The 19341-nt window shown below is 37.9% G+C and overlaps 1 protein-coding gene and 1 non-coding gene across 2 annotated transcripts in view; one reads left to right on the top strand and one right to left on the bottom strand.

The window, feature by feature from the left end:
* The first annotated feature begins 21 nt into the window (after positions 1 to 21).
* Trnaf-gaa (transfer RNA phenylalanine (anticodon GAA)) lies at positions 22 to 94 on the top strand. Its single transcript has one exon. It is a non-coding gene; the product is annotated as a tRNA-Phe (tRNA).
* Positions 95 to 13201: 13107 nt separating this feature from the next.
* The window catches only part of LOC128738801 (zinc finger CCCH domain-containing protein 18), an 81425-nt gene continuing 75285 nt past the window's right edge, over positions 13202 to 19341 (bottom strand). The window contains exons 2-6 of the mRNA XM_053834202.1: positions 15864 to 16066; positions 15376 to 15802; positions 15217 to 15320; positions 13390 to 13864; positions 13202 to 13327 (exon numbers count right to left, since the gene is read on the bottom strand). Of these exons, the coding sequence (XP_053690177.1) occupies positions 13202 to 13327; positions 13390 to 13864; positions 15217 to 15320; positions 15376 to 15802; positions 15864 to 16066 (1335 nt within the window). The remainder of the gene's footprint in view (positions 13328 to 13389; positions 13865 to 15216; positions 15321 to 15375; positions 15803 to 15863; positions 16067 to 19341) is intronic.

Raw genomic sequence — 19341 nt, 5'->3', positions numbered from 1 at the left:
TGAACAACTCTTCTTTAAGTTGCCGAAATAGCTCAGTTGGGAGAGCGTTAGACTGAAGATCTAAATGTCCCCGGTTCAATCCCGGGTTTCGGCAAATGCGAGTAAATCTTTTATTACCGTTGAGGTGCTCAGATCTCCTTTTGGTTTTCTTTTGTGATTCCCCCTGCGAGTTTGCTAAGGAAAATCAGGCACCGTTGAGCAGATTCATTAACAAATTTTATTTTATAATGTGAATATAATAAACGCAGCAAAGATTACTTTTTCCAAAAAAAATAGGGGAACTGTGGGTAAGACGAACAGGGTGGGTAAGACGGACAGGTGGTTAATTCTACCAGTTAGGCATTAAAATTCCTAAATGTTTTGATGGGCATTCAATCTTCTTGCTATTTTATGATGTCTGAACGTTCCCATCATTATTTAGGACCTTCAAGTTTTGCTTTTTGATAACGTACAGAAAAACTGAAAATTGGAAGTGATTCTGCGTGCGGATGTAACTTTTATGTCATCGAAATGCCACAATAGATCAAATAACTGGTCGCAGTGCAAAATGTATCCAACAGGAAAAAAATGTCATCGAAAATATGCTTTTTGAGTGGTTTAATTCTAAAATGTTACCCATACATCAAGTATTTCGATTTAATACCTTTTCAAGTATCGTCTGCATTGAAATAATGGGTAATTTTCTTTGCATATGAAAAATTGTGAACGCTTTAAAAAATGTATAATGATGGGGTGAAATGGACAATTGCTAGTGTGGGTAAGATGGTCAGGCAACATGTTATAATAAAATTGTTGATTTTGCTTCTTAGCAATATCTCATGCATATAAACGAAAATTTAACCGGCAAACGTGGACTTCAACTAAATTAGCAGCGGCCAGCCATGAAATAGATTTTGGAATACTTGTTCATGCTGCCGCTGTTAAACAATTTTCGATTGGCAGCCCTCGGAAGGAGGGGGGCTACCCCCTTCACTTCTTGCACGCTTTTAGGTTTAGGTTTAGGCGCTTTAGGTTTTATAAATCATAAGTTCTCTGTATTATATTAGATGTTTTTCTTAACCTGTTCGTCTTACCCACAGTTCCCCTAAGCAGATAATTTTTAACAGTTTTTGGTGAGCATTATAAACAAATCTATACCTATAAAAATGGATTTCTGTCTGTCTGTCCATATGTTCCTTATAGAATCGAAAACTACTGAACCGATCGGAGTGAAAATTTGCATGTAGGGGAAGGTTCTTATGATGGTTAGAGACCCCTCCTCCCACTAAGAGTGGGGGCTCCCATACACACTTAATTCCAAAATAAAGTCTCGGTAAAGTAAAATACCGAACTACACAAAAATAGGTCTGTTTTCCCGTGATATCGGTAAACATTTCTCGTTTTACCGTAACTTGGAATATTACTTTACTGAGATATCGGAAATGAAGCTTATTTACCGAGATACTGCAATCTTATTTGCCGAGAAGATCAGTAAAACAGTAAATCCCCGAGCTCAGTAAAATAAAGTGCCGAATCTAGGTACTTCAAAATCGCTTTTCACGAAATTTCGTTAAATGCTACTGAAAAAAGCTACAAACTGTTTTACCGCGATTTCAGAAAGCAAAGTCAAAAATTAACTGTGCGCGATCGATAGCAGTTTCGTTACCGGTGAAGTTGAAATTGTGAAAATTCTAAACGCGTATCGGCATCTCTTCAAAGAAATTTCGGATGGTAAATGGAATGTTTATAAATGTGTGAATGTTTTAACTTAACGCATAAATTCTTGCAGATTTTTTTCGATCCCTGGCTATCATTCGGTTTAAGTAAGCGCACGCGTGGTGCAGCCGCAATACAGGAACGAACGGGTTGGTGCAATGGATTGGAGTAAGCTTTTTTAATTACTGTACTGAATTTTGGAAGATAAAATATGAAAAACATTTCTCTAGGTTGACGATTCCCTCCCAACCCATAATGTGAATCCAGTGCTCATAATTCGGGGTGAGATGTTGCAGTGTGGAGGCCAATGCGTCATCTCATGGAAAGAATACAACATCCCCGTTGGCTGCCATGCAGTAGTAGGCTTTCTTAGACTATGCGAATGCTACGATGTATTTGCCACCAACTGCATGCCCAACGACAAGCAATTCTTTGTGTTTATCAGAGCAACAATTTTTTCAGTAGGTAAATCAACCACTACCGTGGACCCCCGTTCGTTTGACCATTTTTAATCTGAACACTTTTTAATTTGAACCCTGTTGGTTTGCACGTCGTGCAAATTAAAAATGGTTCAAATGTCATTCTCAACATGACATCATTTGTTCGATTCGTTTGTACTGACCTAGCGTGTTTAATCGGTTTCACATTTCGTTTTCCTAACGATTAAGAGAGAAATCCGATCGGAAAATGCAATATTCACACTTGCAACTGCCAACTAAAACAAACCACCAAAACAATAACAAAGATCAGGGCGGCCAGTTCACACAGGTTTCAGCATATTTCGGGTTACCAGTTGTTCAAATTAAAAAGTAACCCCGTTAGTTTGCATGAGGAATCGTTCAAACGAACGGGGGTCCACTGTACAGGTGAAAAATTTGCTCGTTCTACCTATTAACTTTGCCATTATATTTCAATAGTTTATACTATTAACTATACTATTACATTGTTAAACTGTTAAACAATAATTTTTTAAAATAAAAAAATGCGCATATTGGTTAATTATGATAGTTTTATGGTTTTATTCAAAATTTTATTGATTTTCATAAACTTATTAAAAATACCGAGTTTTCAGCATATTAATACCGTATTTCGGCATTTTCAGCTAGTGTTTTACAGAAAATCTCGTTAAAATTTGACAGTTTGGGTCGCTTACGCTTTACGAATATACGGCAATTTTAGCCGAGTTTCAGTATTGATTACCGGATATCTTGGAAAAATAATACCGAGATTGTCGGTAAAGTTTGACAGTTGTTTGATGTTTTGGATTTCCAAGATCTCGGTGTTTCAATGTTTTACCGAGATTTTCACCGAGATCTCAGCTGTTGGGATCTCGGCAATTTATTTTACCGTGCTCGGTGAAAAAATCTAAGTGTGTACAAATGAAATACAAATGTTCTCATAACTCGAGAACTAATCAAGCAAATGGAACCAAATTTGACATGTGGGTGATTTTGGAGGCATGAATTTTTTCTATGATGAATTGGGACCCTTCTTTCTTTTTAGGAGGGAAGGCTTCCATACAAATGAAATACAAATTTCCTCATAACTCGAGAATTAATCAAGCAAATGGAACCAAATTTAGCATGTGGGTGTTTTTGTAGGCAATTTTTTTTTCTATGGTGAATTGAGACCCCTCCCCTCTTTAGGAGGGGAATAATGACCCCTCTCCCCTTTAAGAGGGGGGGCTCCCATACAAATGAAATACAAATTTCCTCATAACTCAAGAACTAATCAAGCAGATGGAACAAAATATGACATGTGGGTGTTTTTGGAGACAAAAATGTTTTCTATGGTGAATTGAAACCTCTCCCCGCTTAAGGAGGGGGGGGGGGGGCTCCTATACAAATGAAATACAAATTTCTTCATAACTCGAGAACTAATTAATCAAATGGAACCATATTTGGCATGTGGGTGATTTTGGAGGCATGAATTTTTTCTATGATGAATTAGGACCCCTCTCCCTTTTTACGAGGGGGGGGGGGGCTCCCATACAATTAAAATACAAATTTCCTCATAACTCGAGAAGTAATCAAGCAAATGAAACCAAATTTAGCATGTGGGTGTTTTTATAGGCATGTTTTTTTCTATGGTCAATTGAAACGTCTCCCCTCTTTAGGAGGGGAATTATATCCCCTCCCCCTTCAATAGTGGGGGGCTCCTATACAAATGAAATACAAATACTGACCTCTATTACTTTCCGTCAGTTGGGTCACCCCTGCGAAATGGTACTTTCTACGAAAAGATTTTCTGTGAAATGGTACATCCCGCGTAAGGTTTTTCGCGAAATGGTATTCTGCGAAACTCTATATTCCGCGTTATGGCCAAACGAGAATTGGTGTTTCAGAATCTTAGCTTGTACACTTTAAGGTGATGTTAAGTTTCAATCAATATATACTACCTTACTTACTTACTTATGTGTCCATGTCCGCCGGTCCGGCAGAACAAAGGGATGAAATCAGAGATCTCCACTGCTGACGGTTGCCCGCCATGGCTTTTACCTGTCGCCAGGACAGGTTCTCGTCTACAGCCCGGATGTCGTTGGCTAAGCTCCGTCGCCATGAGCCTCTGGGTCTGCCTCTTCTACGCTGTCCTAGTGGATTCCAGTCGAGTGCTTCTCTGCAAACCTCGTTCGCTCCTTTCCTCAAGGTGTGTCCGATCCACTTCCACCTACGTTCACGAATTTCTGTGGCTATCGGCCGTTGATGACACCGACGATGGAGTTCCTCATTGGATATCCAATTATCAGGCCACCAGGCACGAATGACGTATCGCAGGCACCGGTTAATGAATACCTGCAGTTTTTGCGTTGTCTCCGCTGAGACGCACCACGTTTCGCAGGCATACAGTAGTACGGATTTAACGTTTGAATTAAAGATTCGGGTTTTCGTACGTAGAGTGATCTGGTTTGAGCGCCAAATGTTTCGCAGACCTGCAAAGGCACCCCTGGCCTTCCTGATCCGTGTGGCTATATCAGTCTTGGTACCACCATCGGGCGTTGTTTGGCTACCAAGATATTGAAAGGCGTCTACCTGATCAACTTGTTGTCCCGCTACTGTGAAGTTGGTGGAATTGTCAGTGTTCACTACCATAGTGGAGGTGAGGTGATCTAACTTGCTCTGCATAGCGTTTCGACGTTGTATATATACTACCTGTTTAGGAATAAACTTATTCAGGAGTGAGCAACTGACATGAAATGAAGGAAGTGGTTTAGCGTTAACATCTTTCATTTATTTGATAACATTTTATGTTAGCCAATGTGTCTCTACTATGTACCTATGTTTAGTTTACATTGTATTAGAAACATTTAACAATCACTAACATCATCCAGTCTATATTATAAAAACAAATGAGTGTTTGCCGTGAACGTTCAAGTTTTATATTTGCGTTTTACACTAGTGTTTGATCATCTCGTTCTAGAAGCCCTAGACGACGAAGTAAGATATAAAAAATATTCAAATTTGTCAGAATCCGTTTTGATACAAACGCTGGAACATTGTTAAAACTTTAACTTTCTCTATCGGATTAAAATCATTTATATCTTGGAAAGATTAGCAACCTTTATCTATTTTACTAGGATGGGCTTGTATGTTGTCTGTTCATAATTTATCGCTTTACAGGGAGGTAATGGATGTTACTGTTTTTTCAAATTGACCACGATTGTTTGGGCCTGTAGCACCTTTGCATTTTCAAAAGTTCTTAACATTGTGATTGGATTGAAATAATAATAAATTATTGAAAAACGTTTAGAGCTGTCTTGGGTGTTTACATCCAAGAGTTTGTAAATTGTTGACTCTTTTGTTATCGCTATTGTAGTTTTATAGATTTTGCCGCTGATTCCACTTTAGAAAGAGTGTCCTTATGCAATCTAGAAAATGACTAGCTGGTGCCCGCGTGAGTTTATTCTTTATGGTTCCAACTTTAAGCCTTGATAGTTTGATTTTATTCAAGTATTTTACTGAACCATACTTGAACACAATATTGAGTTGCACCTGGCGGCGAGTTGCTAAACCTAGTTCATTTGCTAGTTGCCATTGTGGCTCTGGGGTTTTATGTTATAGACCGAATAAGGCCCTTGCGTTATTAGCAGATCAAGGTCTTTTTTAATTTGCTTTCGTTTATTAGTATGACATGATACCATCAGCATCGAATGATGCATTGTGGGTGAAATGAACAATAATGAAACATATCATTTGGGTTAGTAAAGCTTGAGTCATTTAATATCTGGACGCAAACAAAAAACAGTTCTATATTGGAGCCATGCTAATTGAATAATTATGTTGAGTACTCAAAATAAAGGTCATTTACTGCCCTTTAAAGGAAAAATATTTTTCCGGTTTTAGTTTGAGGATATCTTGAACGTTTGACAATTGTCCAATATTTCTCAATTAGGCAGAATTGAGGGCAGTTGAGTGGATTGATATCCTTTTCGATGAAATCCACCGTGTAGTCACGATATCACTGTAGTACTTCTCAGTTGTAGTAACAGCTAGCTAAATCAGGCTAAAACTTTACAGGTGTTTCAATATACGAACGCATACGTTACTACCGTCTATACATTTTGGAATTCGTAGTCCTTATAATATCCGTAGTCGCTACAATATCCGGCCAAATCATAAGCTTCCTTATCAATTTATCGGCAAAAATGAATTTGAACTGGTCAATCCCTCGAGCAGTGATAATCAAACTTTTGTCCGGGAAGCTTCATCCATGAGAATGCATCCTTCGTACTTTGTAATAACCTTATTGTACAATTTTCGGGAACATCTTTTGGCCATTGGATTTTTCTTCAATATCCTGTTTGGTTTTTTACTGGCACGAAAAGATTAAAATCTTTTTCGCAGACATTTCCTTCTAACGGTGCTTTGACTGGCATTGAATTTCTTGGCGAAATCATAATCCCCTAATCGGTTTGCCTTAATCGTTCTCAAGCTCAACACCTTCAAATGCAGCTCTAGATCCTTAGTTCCACTACGACGCTGATCCTGCAGATCGATAGCATGCTGCTCACAAAAAGGTTTAAGAGCACTGCACATGGTCGATTTAACCAATTTCAACAACTTTGCGATTCATTAACTTGGCCATGTCAGATGTTGGAAGTGGGTGTCCAAAATTAATTGTCTGTTCGCGGCATCCATCAAGTTAGAGTGGCCACAATGTCAAAATTGGAACGACAATTTTAACTGTCAGCGTCATTCCAATCGAGTAGACGACCTATCCAACCCGTAAGCAGGAAAGAGAAAGAAAATTACATTTGGGATGACATATCGCCACTTTGTATATAGTCACTCTACATCAATTATAACTTCTTTTATTTATTATTATTATTAACCGTGTATTAACTTTTCAGCAATAAAAAGGGAAACATTTCAAAACAAACTGCTAACAAAATATTCTAGAACCGACCACCAGGAACACTGCAGTAAAATAAACAGTGCGTCCAGATATTAAATGACTCGAGCTTTAATCTTATGGTAAATTCACCACTTTCTCTCGGTTCATTTCAGATGAGAATCAAAATATTTTAACAAAAACAAATTAAATAAAGGTAATTTGTAACATTTTCTTGAAATTGGTACAGTTTTTGGACAGAATCTTTACGAAAAATTACAATCACAAGCGAAGGACTGTCCGAAATGACTACGTTGAACAACAAACCCTTCTCATGCGTACACGGTAAATTTTTGGCAACTATTTTCATCTTGTGTGTGACTGAAGTAAAACATCTCTTAGATCATGATTCCTGTTCTGCCACTGTACAATGATTTATGTACGTGATTTAGACTAAGGTGCTTCAATTTATTGCTCACTTGGGACGCGATTCTTCGAGTGGTCGAGTACCGAATATACTTTCTTACGAAGAAATGTAACATTTGTAATTCACTTATTGCCTATTCATCTACAAGTTAATCGCATTTGTAACTGCTGAGTTATTTTAATTCTTACATACATGTGTGATTTAGTGACAATTTATCAATAAGTTAGTAACAATTTACATTCATTTTTATTTTGAGCGTCTATATTTCACTCAAATGCTGCAATTATATGCTTCAACCTTTATTTCGTACGATATCTTTATATTGCCGGGTTTATGATTTCTTTCTTATAAATATAGTTGCTTTGGAAAAGATAAAATATCACAGCGGCACTATTTTTTAATGATTTTCGTGAAGAGTCAAATTTTGCGATAACCAATTTTAATGTAGAAAGTTTGGAGTAATTTCCATTTACTCCTACTACAACCGAAATATGCGTACCTGTAAAATCGATGTAAGGTGTGCCGAAGGGAATGAAAATTGCTCCAAATTTCCTCACTCTTAAATAAGTTTACCTGTGAATTGATCGGATTTAGCTAAAACTTGGTTAAAACTACTCTAAAGGCCCTTAAAGTGTAAAAACTCAGATTTTGAGTAGTTTTTCAACCAAAAAATTGGTAGGTAGTAGGGAGTATGGACTATGCGTTACTTGTACTCCATCGGCAGGCAACCATCTTTTCGTCGCCAAGATCTCGTGTGTGCGAAAATGAAATAGCACTCCACCACTACGTTTCACTCAACTGCCAGCAGTCTGATTTGGACTCTCTGTCAAATTTTGAGCCCGGGACAACCTGACGCTGTCACTCATTGCAGATCGTTATACACATGCCAGTAGGGTGGTTATTTGTCACAGAGAATAATTCAATTATCGGTAGCAAGTAGCTACAGTAGCTCATTTAAACTTTTTACTCAAAATTTAAGTTTGTACACTTTAAGGGCATTTTAAGTAGTTTCAACCAAATTTTAGCTAAATCCGACCTATACAGGTAGACTCATTGTAGTTTATTAGTGAATTCTGCTAAGACGCTCGAAAATAATTGGTAATATTTTAATCTTTTATACGTAATTAATGGATTTGTGTAATGGTTTTTCTTAGTGTAAAAAACAAAAATAACAGTTAATTCAGACTGAATTTAATGTATTGCTAGAGTTCAATTGTTAACATTTTACAAATGTTTTTCAAATGATTAAATTAGGTATGAAATCGAATGCAGTTTCAATATATATTTTCCTCGTGAACTTACCTTTAATGAGTTTGCTTTTCTAATTAATCATTTTTGAGTTTGTCGAGTCGAAGATGCCAAGTATTCCATAATCTCAGATTCTCAGTGATAAGCTCGTCGCTTACAACTTAGAATTTAAGTAAAAGCTATGTACCAAGTTTTGCTGTAGCTCTGTCTATTTAAAATTTCATAATACAGAACTCACGGCTTCTGCATCTTTGCAACTGTAAACTATACGTACTTAAATGTTGAGTTTATGAGGTTTCAACCTACAGGGTTATTTTAACCTTCAACCTCCAACTTAATCTCAACCTTCTATCAATTGCCGCTGTTGAGTAATACCCGTAACAGAGAACGTTAAGCGTTACTAGCGAACGAGCGTTACATGGTTGTTCTGTGGTGTAGCAGGTTAGCAGGCGAATAAATTATGCGATTAACCAGCTGTTGTTAATTTTTTCTCTGCACGTACCAAAGGCGCAGATTCTTGAATAAAATCCATGGGTGTATTATCCAGATCATTTACCACTTGAGTTATTGCTGATTGCAAGGAAAATTGTACCATTCAAAGTGTGAAATCGCTCGTAAGGAGCGATCCTGCATTAAATCGTTTCGGTATGTTCGGCGCACTTTTTCGTTACATTCCAAGCAATAAGTGCGCCGAAGAGACCGAGACGATTTAGGCCAAAATAGCATTTTTATGAGAGATTACGTACTTATTGATTGGACAAAGTGGCTTGCAATCAGCAATATTTTCTTTTTTTGGTAGATTATAATCACTTTAACCAGCTTGGGTCATTCGTGACTTCTGCGGGGTTGGGATTTCATCCCGGGTCCTCGGTGTGAGAGCCGTGAATGCTAACCACTACGCCGGGACTGGTTCCGAGTTATTTACTTTTACGGATACTTTTTACCAACAAAACGAAATGCATAAGGGTCATTACACGTCTAGTGACCGAGAAAAAGTTTAAACGTGATAATCGACCTTCCCGGATTTGAACCAAATTTTGCCAGATTGTTCGTTTTCGGTCAGAAAGCAACAATCCAAAATTTGGTTGAAGTTTTTGGAGCGAAGTTCGAAAACAGACAATGAGGAAGCCTTGCAGGCTTCGTAGGCGAAATACGTATCTGTCGTGAATAAAATATACATAGTAGAATCAAAGTGGATAAGTTTTCTGCTTTTTTAATTTTAGACAAAATTTGGTGCCGATCGGACATTTCCTTGATTCGGGATACAGAAACTATAGATTACAGAGGCGAGGAGGCACTCAAAAACCGCTAAATTTTGAATCAAAACGGAGAGTTAGCTTTATTTGTGATGGTACTCTCCGCTATGCTTCAAACTTTAGCGGATTTTGAGTGTCTTGTCGCCTCTGTAATCTAAAGTCTCTGTAATTCTCAATAAAGTCTGGCTAAATTTGGACGCCCATCGTGCATAACAGGCACGCCCCTTGTGGTAGGGACTGGAACCATTTGACATATCTGTATTTACGTGTTTATGAAGAACAACTGGTGCAAGTTTCGTCAAAATATTTCACCACGCTGCGGAGCAGAACAGGAAATGTTCTAAAAGGTTATAAGGAGAACCTATGTATGGAAAGGCGGCAAAGAATTGTTAAAAAAATCCGGAATTAGGGACCGAAGGCTGAGGCGGGAGATATTGAGGTGCGTAAGTCCAATCCGGGCATCTCCATTCGGGATATGCTTAGAAGGTACGATGCAAACTATCAAACCACGCAGAATATCTTCGATCGAGAAGGCTGTAGGTCTTACAGTGCCAGTAAACATTCGAATCGTCGCCTGAAGCAGTTGCCCAGAAGCGTGCTAGGCGTTTGTACGAACAAGTTTAGATGAGATTCAACGGATGTATTTTAATGAACGACGAAACCTACGTGAAAATGGATTTCAAACAACTTCCCGGTCAAAAATTTTACATTGCAACTGGGTGTGGCGATTTGGCAGGCAAGTATAAGCTCGTGTTTGTTGATGAATTCGCAAAGAAGGCCATGATCTGGCAAGGAATATGTGGCTGTGGACTGAAGACTGAGCCTTTCATCACTTCCTCAACCACGACACTAAGTTTATACATGAAAGAATGCTTGAAGAAACGTATTTTGGCATTAATTCGTAAACATAAGGGTAACGTTATATTCTGGCCTGATTTAGACTATTCTAAAGTGGTGCTAGAGTGGGGCGCAGCTAACGATGTCGATTACGTGCCAAAATAGATGAGCCCTCCAAATTGTCCGGAGTTTCGACCCATTGAAAAATTTTCGGCAATTGACCTATTGGAGTAAAAACTGCCGCCGTGGCGCTGCCTGCTGCGATGGTGATAAAAACGAAAACAAACGTCAGATGCGGTATATTTCTCAAAAAAATTTCAGTAAATTTAATTTTTAACTAGTTTTCGATTGAAAACTTCAATAAATTTTCATCAGGTTTTGTAAGAAATTTGCAAGGTATTTTAAAAACACTTTTAAAATAGTGAATTGAAATAGCATAAATTTGAAGAATACTTTAAAAGTTGGTGTGGCTATTTAACTAGTCGAACACAGCAGATGATCCTTAATCGGTTTTGCACATTATTGGAATGTTTTTCTACTTTGCAGAATCTTTATGTTTGTTTTGTATTGGCTCATGTCAAAGTTCTGGAGATTTGAACATCTGTCAGTCCTAGCGAACCATGTTGCTCCGGCACTGCATGAAAATATGAATGTTCTATTTGGTTATCCTGTATCTTGCTTGTAATAGCCTGGTTTCTGGTAATTTCACCAAAAAACAAGTTGGTTTCCACTTGAGCACGTCCATTTTTATAATTTAACGTAATACAGTGGACCCCCGTTCGTTTGAACGATTCCTCATGCAAACTAACGGGGTTAGTTTTTAATTTGAACAACTGGTAACCCTAAATATGCTGTAACTTGTGTGAACTGGCTGCTCTGCTCTTTGTTATTGTTTTGGTGGTTTGATTCAGTAGGCAGTTGCAAGAAGCGAATATTCATTCTCGGATCGGATTTCTACCATAATCGTTGGGAAAACGCAATGTGGAACAGATTAAACACGCTAGATCAGCACAAATAAATCGTGCTTATGAGTATTGTCTGCATAAGCAAATGATGTCATATTGAGTATGACGTTTTAACCATTTTTAATGTGCACGTCGTGCAAACCAACGGGGTTCAAATTAAAAAGTGTTCAGATTAAAAACGGTCAAACGAACCGGTCCACGGTATATAACTTGCCTTTTGTTGCACAAATATACAAAAACATTATTTTCTCGTATATGCCGTAAACAATCCATTGACAAAGTATATACCAAAAATAAAGTACACAATTTTCTTACATTTTGCAATAATAATTTCACTTGTACATTGTTTCACTACACTAAGAAAATTAAAAAAGTGAACTTTTTTCCGATTCTTCAAGCAAACTGTCAACGGCTGGTACCAAAGACCACCACCGTCAGCGCATAAGTTTCTGTCGAATAAGTCAATTGTCAAACAACGACTTCAGCTAAGCGGGGGAACCGTCAACAGTGCTAAAAAATGCGCTCAAAGTGGAAGAAACATGCTGATTCAGTCGCATAAAGCTGAATAAAAATATCTACTGCAATTCAGTCATTTATGGGTTTTTCTACGGCACTCCAGTCCCGAGTTATAGGTTTTTCTATGCGCCCAAATTTACTTTTAGCCTGTCTTTACTCGATTTGTGAGTGTTTTCGTATGAAGGTAAATATTCACGACTCATTTGAAAATTTACAATAGATAGCTAATAATTTGCTAATAAATAGTAAAACACGGCTCCTCTAAGTTTCCACATCCGAGCCTAATCAAACAAACGAATCTTTAAGAAAGCTCCATTTCGGTTAATATTAATACCGTAGGTACGCTGCGAAAACTGCAGATGCAAATGTTTGAAAAATAGGAATAATGTGTGCATAAGTTTTGCAGTAATAGTTTGTAGTTTCTCACGACATATGAACAATGAGTAATGATTGGCCGCGTTGATTGTTTTTTTTGGATTTTGATAAAAAAAAATACTAAAAACTTTTCTACAAATGGACCACTTGCAGTGGATATATGTAAATACTTAGATAGGAAGCCGCGAATTGTCTGATATGTTATTCTTTTATCATATGCATGATATAAAATCCTATCGCGAGTGCAATTTGCACGGCCAAAACAAATTTGTTCTGGCACACGACCGTTTAAAATTTTAAATTGCGGTGGAATTCTACTTTGTGAGTTTAATCAACAATGCAATAACATTCGATTTATGAAGGATTGGGATGAATGTACAACCTAAGAGCATTATCGGATAATATTACACGGTTTTTTAGTGATTTACACTGACGCTGTCCATATCTCAACTCGTGTTATTGACTGAATGCAGTGTTTAGCTTCACGGACGATTTTCGGCAGTTTTTCCTCCGCACTAACTTCTTGTGAAAAACGTCCTCCAGCTGAAGTTGTCCTATTTCCGGCTTCCACCCTCGTTTACTATTAGTAGCTCTTTAGCTTCTTTCTTTCCGCGTTTTTTCTCCTCTTTAGCTAGCATTTTTGCCAGTTTTTCCTCTTCCTTAGCGATGCGTTTCTCCTCCTAGCGGAGATAGGAAAATCTTAGTTGATTTAACATTTTGCTGCCACCTACATGTCACCTACCTTTCGAGCTTCCTTTTCTGCTTTGAGCTTGAGTTTCTCTTCTTTTTTCTTCTTTTCGATCGTTTCGTTCTTTTTATTGTCATATTTTTCATCTTGCTTGGTGTTTACATTACTACTGCTTGTTTTACTACTGTTGCTATTATTGCCACTGTGTGTACCGCCACTATTATGACTACTACTGCTACCATTATTGCTGGCGCCCTTGCAAACGTTGCTGGATTGACTGTTGGAAGGTGTAATGCCCGCGGAAATAACTCGTGTTCTGGGTGGTGTCCCAATGGCTGTGATCAGTGAGGTGGTGACCGGCTTACCGGTGGCCATGTTGGTTTTGTTGATTGGCGACTTGGAAGCGGTTGGAGCAATCTTACTGTTCAGACTCAACTTCGAGGGTCCCGGTTTGGAAGGTTTCTCGATGCTCAACAGCGGTATCGACTCGACCACTGGGTTGGCTGGCTTTCCTGGCTGCGTGTAGTATCTGCAACAAAGAAAACAGTTCAGTGTTATGGTTATTACTTTTATTTTTTTGAGCGGGAACGGCGGTAGCTTAACGCAAAAAGCCTTCGGGTACTAACTGAGAGACTGAGGTTTGAAATCCCACCTGCCATTGCACCACGCGATATATTTTTAGTCTATATATTGAAGTTTCCTAGTTCATCCAATTGATCATTCTTCGCGCACCATACGCTTCTCCACTTCCCAAAACCTGAGTTTTACGTTCGACTGCGTACAGTCAGAGATAAGGACAAAACAAGAAATTGTTGGTAAAATAGCGATAGACAGTTTGCTTGTCATTGACTCTTGCATACAATTTTGCTTGAAGTCCTACAGGGTAAAGGCTAGAAGAAGTTGAGCCTGGAAAAGTCCTAGGCTAAGACTTATTAAGAAGCCTGAAATTAAAGAAAAGAAGAAAACTTATTCTCGACAGATACGCATTTCGCCTACGACTTGCAGGTTTCATCAGTGTCTATTTTCGAACTTTCGAAGACACTGATGAAGCCTGCAAGTCGTAGGCGAAATACGTAGCTATCGAGAATAAACATAAACAGTAGAATTTAATTTGGAAAAAGTTTTCTTTTTTTCTTTAATTTCAGGTTTCGTATTCTACTAAGATGCTCCAAAAACTTCAGTATTAAGAAGTCGCCATTATGTCGAAAATTATTATTTCGTTAATTCCTTCGATCAAGTACAAGATCATTTACATTTTTAGTTACTTGTTCTTGGATGGTTGATTGTGCTCACCGCAAGACGCCTTGTTTGAATCTGTTTCTTGTTTTAGATTGTGTAATTAGGCCATTGCAAATCATATTTAAAGTTTTTGTCACCCCCCCTTGGAAATTGGCTTGAAAAATCGGGGGGCAAAAAAATAATTTGTAGGATATGAGTCAAATTTCTTTTTATAAAATCAATTGTCTGTGGACTCTACAGTCTGAAAAACTCGAAAAACGAGTCTCCGAGTTGAATTAACGCTCCTAACGAAACAGAAATGGAAATTCGAACAATGGAATTTCCGAAAATTGTCCAAAAAAATTTTCCTTCTTTTTTGTCTTTTTTCGTATATTTTTGCAAAGAAAATAATAACGTATATATTATAAGCAAGAATAGATTCGGTTTTCACGTTTAAACCTTAAATAAAAATTCTTACAATCCATGTTTTTTTTTGCTCGATTAAAAAATTCACTTTGTTTTTTTTGTTCAGTGGCCGAACACCGGAAAAACAAAAACTTTATAAAATATTTGTAATGGCCTTATTAGAATTTATGACAGCATGAAATTGTTAAATTATGGAACTGCAACTTTTCTTTTGATACAGAAAAACTTCTGACTTACTTGAATCTTGCCCCCGGATTTGCAGGTGATGGCGTGCGGTGCCTGGTTGGACTCTTAAATTCGATTATTGGTGGCAAGCGATTTGGCATCTCCGGAATACGATTCTGCGAGTAAAATAGACTACATTGAAATCCATCTACGATAGAGCGTTTTTCAAACCTTAGAATAATATTGTCCTTTCTTGTAGTAATGCTGGTAGGTCGGATTGCGTGGAATTGCTCCTAGGCAACCGGTGGAACATGTACCGTTGCTGTGTTTGTGATGCGCGTGTGGTCCTGGGCTAGATTGTGCATGAAGGTGATGATGATGATGAGAATGATGCTGCTCCCCGATGCCACTGTTTGAAGATGAGGAAGACATGGCGGAAGTACCTGAGCAGCTGGAAATGTTGGAAATGCCCGACATACATGATGAGCCGGAGCTCATCGAGTAGAGGCTGGCAGATTGGGTTACTCGCGGGTCGTCGACGCTATACGAACTGGCTGACCCTGGAACGCTCCAGCTTTTACTGCCCACTGAATAGCTACTAGCAGATCCTTGCAGCCGCCAGGAAGTAGACCCGGATGTCAAACGATTAATTCGAGCTCTAAAAATTCGAATAAAATGAACCTTTGTTCCATATCAATTATAATAAACCGCATACTTACCGACAGATAACGCATCGCAACGGTAGAAGTCGCTGAGCCACCGCGCTCTGAATCGTCTTGACGAAGCAACGTCTACAAACCACGCGGTGGCCACAGGGGGAGGTCTGCATGGTAGCCCGAGCATTGATGCAGATAACGCATTCATCTTCCTGCGATGTAGGCGGTTCTAGTTCACTTTCCTCCAGTTTACAAAGCAGCTTTTCCTGGAAAATTTCATTAGCAAAAACAATAGCTCAATTACCACAGGCTCAACTACAAATCTTTATCTAATGGATGTGTTTCACTCCACACAAACATGCAATTATGGTGATTAGGTCATCGAGAAAGTTGCTACCATATAATCGTTCGTTCGCTCAGGAAATTGCTGGTTTATCGTAGGATATTAATCTTGCGGTCAGCTCCGACTGAACAGCAAAGGTTGGGAGGTTAGAGTTACTGTGATTTGCCCGCCTCGCTTCCGCTGGTGCAGTCACGATCGGTAGTTGAAAACATCTTTATAATCATGGAAAATTGCTTTCGCCAAATGCTTACAGAGACGTGCTAGATATGCATCAAAATTAGCAGGTGCACTTAAACGTGCCTATCCTTAAGGCTTTAAAAGATCATAGCTAAATTTCCTCTAGTCTTCTTTTCGGACACGCAACCTAATGAAAATAGGAAGAGTACGCCGTTTCCGCCGTTTCCAACTTGCGTTATGATAACGTACAGAGGTGTAGCGCAGTGCTTAAGCAAAATATTTTATTAACATTTGAATCCGATATGCACTTCTATTTTCTGCTTGATACCTAAAGGAAGTAACGGCTATCTCTCCTCAGAAAGTGGAGTTTTGGTCAACATTTTGATGCAGAAATGACGTTCAAAACATACTTAATATACGATAAGCCGATTGGCCTATATAGCCCTCAATCAATTTTGGGTTCATTATATTTTACTGCGATTACTTTTATTTGCTTTTTAAAATAATAATTTAAAAATAATATTGTATGGAACCGTTACAAGAGTTTTATATGAAAGCGTCACAAAGGTTAACATACTTAATTATTTAATAAAACTTGCATTGCACTTTCATCAAATAAGAATCGCTCATCACAACGTGAATCATGAATGCTGAATCTGTTTGGTTCCGTTCGAGCATTGTACTAAACAGCGCTAAGCACCTGTTTCTGATGCCGAACTTCCAAGGAGGATTATGACTAGCCTTCTCAGTGCCGAATGAAAATCCAGACGCATTTGAAATTCAATCAGCTTTGTTTGGTAAAACCAAGCGGCCAGAGCGTTTCCAGCTTTTTTGGTTCCTTTGGTTCTGTGCGATACAACTTCCACACCGATCTGGTAGTAACTGTGCCTATGTGGTTCCGAACATGGAAAGTTACCGAACGGGTTTACCCAGCGACAGAACGGTGCCAAAAATCTCCTTCCTACGTCATAGCCGATGCCAAAGCGTGGTCCTCAAACCTTGCCATTGGCATAAGCGAATTCTTTCAAAGAACTTCATTGAATGCAGGGTTGTGTGAAATTGTGTCAATTTGTAAATTCTTTTTTATTTCATTTTCGTTGTACTTTACATACTCATTTGTGCGTCTGCTGTATCATATCAATCATGACAGCCTGTTGTTTTCATTATTCATATTCATATTCATTATCATATTTTTATAAAATTATATTTTATGGTTTACGTACAAATTAGGATTTAATATAATATTTTGAATCCTGTAGAGTTTTTGCTCAAACAAACTTTATAGCCGCTTATTGACTTACAAAATATTTTCAATAGTATTTATGATGACATCGTCAAACAAAAGAGTTTACCAAGGGAAAATGAATCGAGCAACCTGACCAAAATATAGATGAAAGCTGATCTAAGTATAACATTCAAGGAGATTATACACAATTTGGCCAAAATCCTTCTGAAAACATCAAATAACTAACTAATTAAAATTTAGTTTTTCAATACGCTCTTCATTGATTGTCAGATCATCATCCCTCCATATAGAACAACCCTGCTTGACTTTTTGCAAAAGGAAACAGCCGCCTTCCCGTCAAGGGACTTTCGTACGACTTAGGGCAAACACGCAGCAGGAATTACAAATCAGCTGATGTGGCAAATGTTTTCGACGGCGGCGGCGTGTTGGGTCTTTGCCAACAACCGTTCTTGCGCTACACTGGATATGATCACTGCAATGCATGTAAATCGATTAATTAAAGCTTCTCGGTGACGAGTCGTAGAATTTCGTCGCTTACATTATTCAATAGCCGGATGTCGGAAGAAGGTATCCATTGGAAAATATGGGATGAATTTTATTATTTTATAATTGTTTTGATATTACGTTTACGTCATAACGTTTCTTCGATTTCAAGCATGTTTAGTATCAGCAACTTATTACTCAGGTTGAAACAGTTTAAATTTCAACAGAATATATAATGAAAAAGAACAGTAATAAAAATTATGAATTTAATAAAACTCGAAGCTATACTTGAAACCAAGTTTCAGAGAACACTAAAGCCTCATCAGATAGAAATGGTTTTTTCGATGTTGCATAGACCATAAAGACTGATCAAGCAACTAATATACGAAGTCAATCAATCAATAAATCAATCAAAAGTAAATCGGATTCAGCTAATTAATCAATTTAATTACTTTCATTAGACCAGCGCGAGTGTCCGGCACAATAGTCACTTTAGTTCTTGGTGCATATCGCATAGCGCATAATACATTAAAATGAACTGTTGTCCAAACATTAGATTCAAAATCCTCTGTCTCACCCTAGGTCTTTTATTCTCATGGGTAAGCCGCGATTAGTGTATAATTGCAGTTTCTTTGCTCGGTAACGACTACTCGCGTCACGTCGCTAAAATAACACTGTTAATTGCCGTCATTTATTGAAGTCAAATGTCTGTTGAACAGAGATATTAGTCTAACGTTTGTTATAGAGATATTAGTGTTGTTATATATCACCATCAATCAGCTAAGGACCAGCCTGCCAATCAATTAGAAATTTAACTGTTGCAGTGTTGTTTTATGTTCTAATACGAAACTATAAATTTAATCCGGAATGACATATTCAAACTTTGTAGGTAAAATTAAGTGATAAAAAACACCAATGCCAAAACTATTTTACATTCACAAGAAATTTCTCGTCGAAATTACGGGAAACGTTATGTGAATATTTTCCATCCAACTTTTTCCGTACTATTTACGTGAATTCAATGTACAGGGTGTAAATAGTCACAGAAAAAATAAGACTCGGGTATAAATTTTAATTTTAAGCGTATTTCGTTTCGTGTCATTTGCCTTCAATTAGTCCAATTGAATTCTTTCTCCCTTTGCTTTAATTACCAGTCGCAATCGTTGTTGAAAACCGTTACAACTGGCACGCATAATATGCTTAGGCATTTCATTTCAAATCTTCTGCAAGCGTTACTTGAAAGTATGCATAGAAGTCGAGAGGGTCCAAATCAGATGAAGAGGCAGGCCACT

Source organism: Sabethes cyaneus, chromosome 2 (assembly GCF_943734655.1).
Source record: "Sabethes cyaneus chromosome 2, idSabCyanKW18_F2, whole genome shotgun sequence".
In the NCBI taxonomy this organism is placed as follows: domain Eukaryota; kingdom Metazoa; phylum Arthropoda; class Insecta; order Diptera; family Culicidae; genus Sabethes; species Sabethes cyaneus.
The sequence above is the reverse complement of the archived record's forward strand: the minus strand, read 5'-3'. Positions and strand labels throughout refer to the sequence as shown.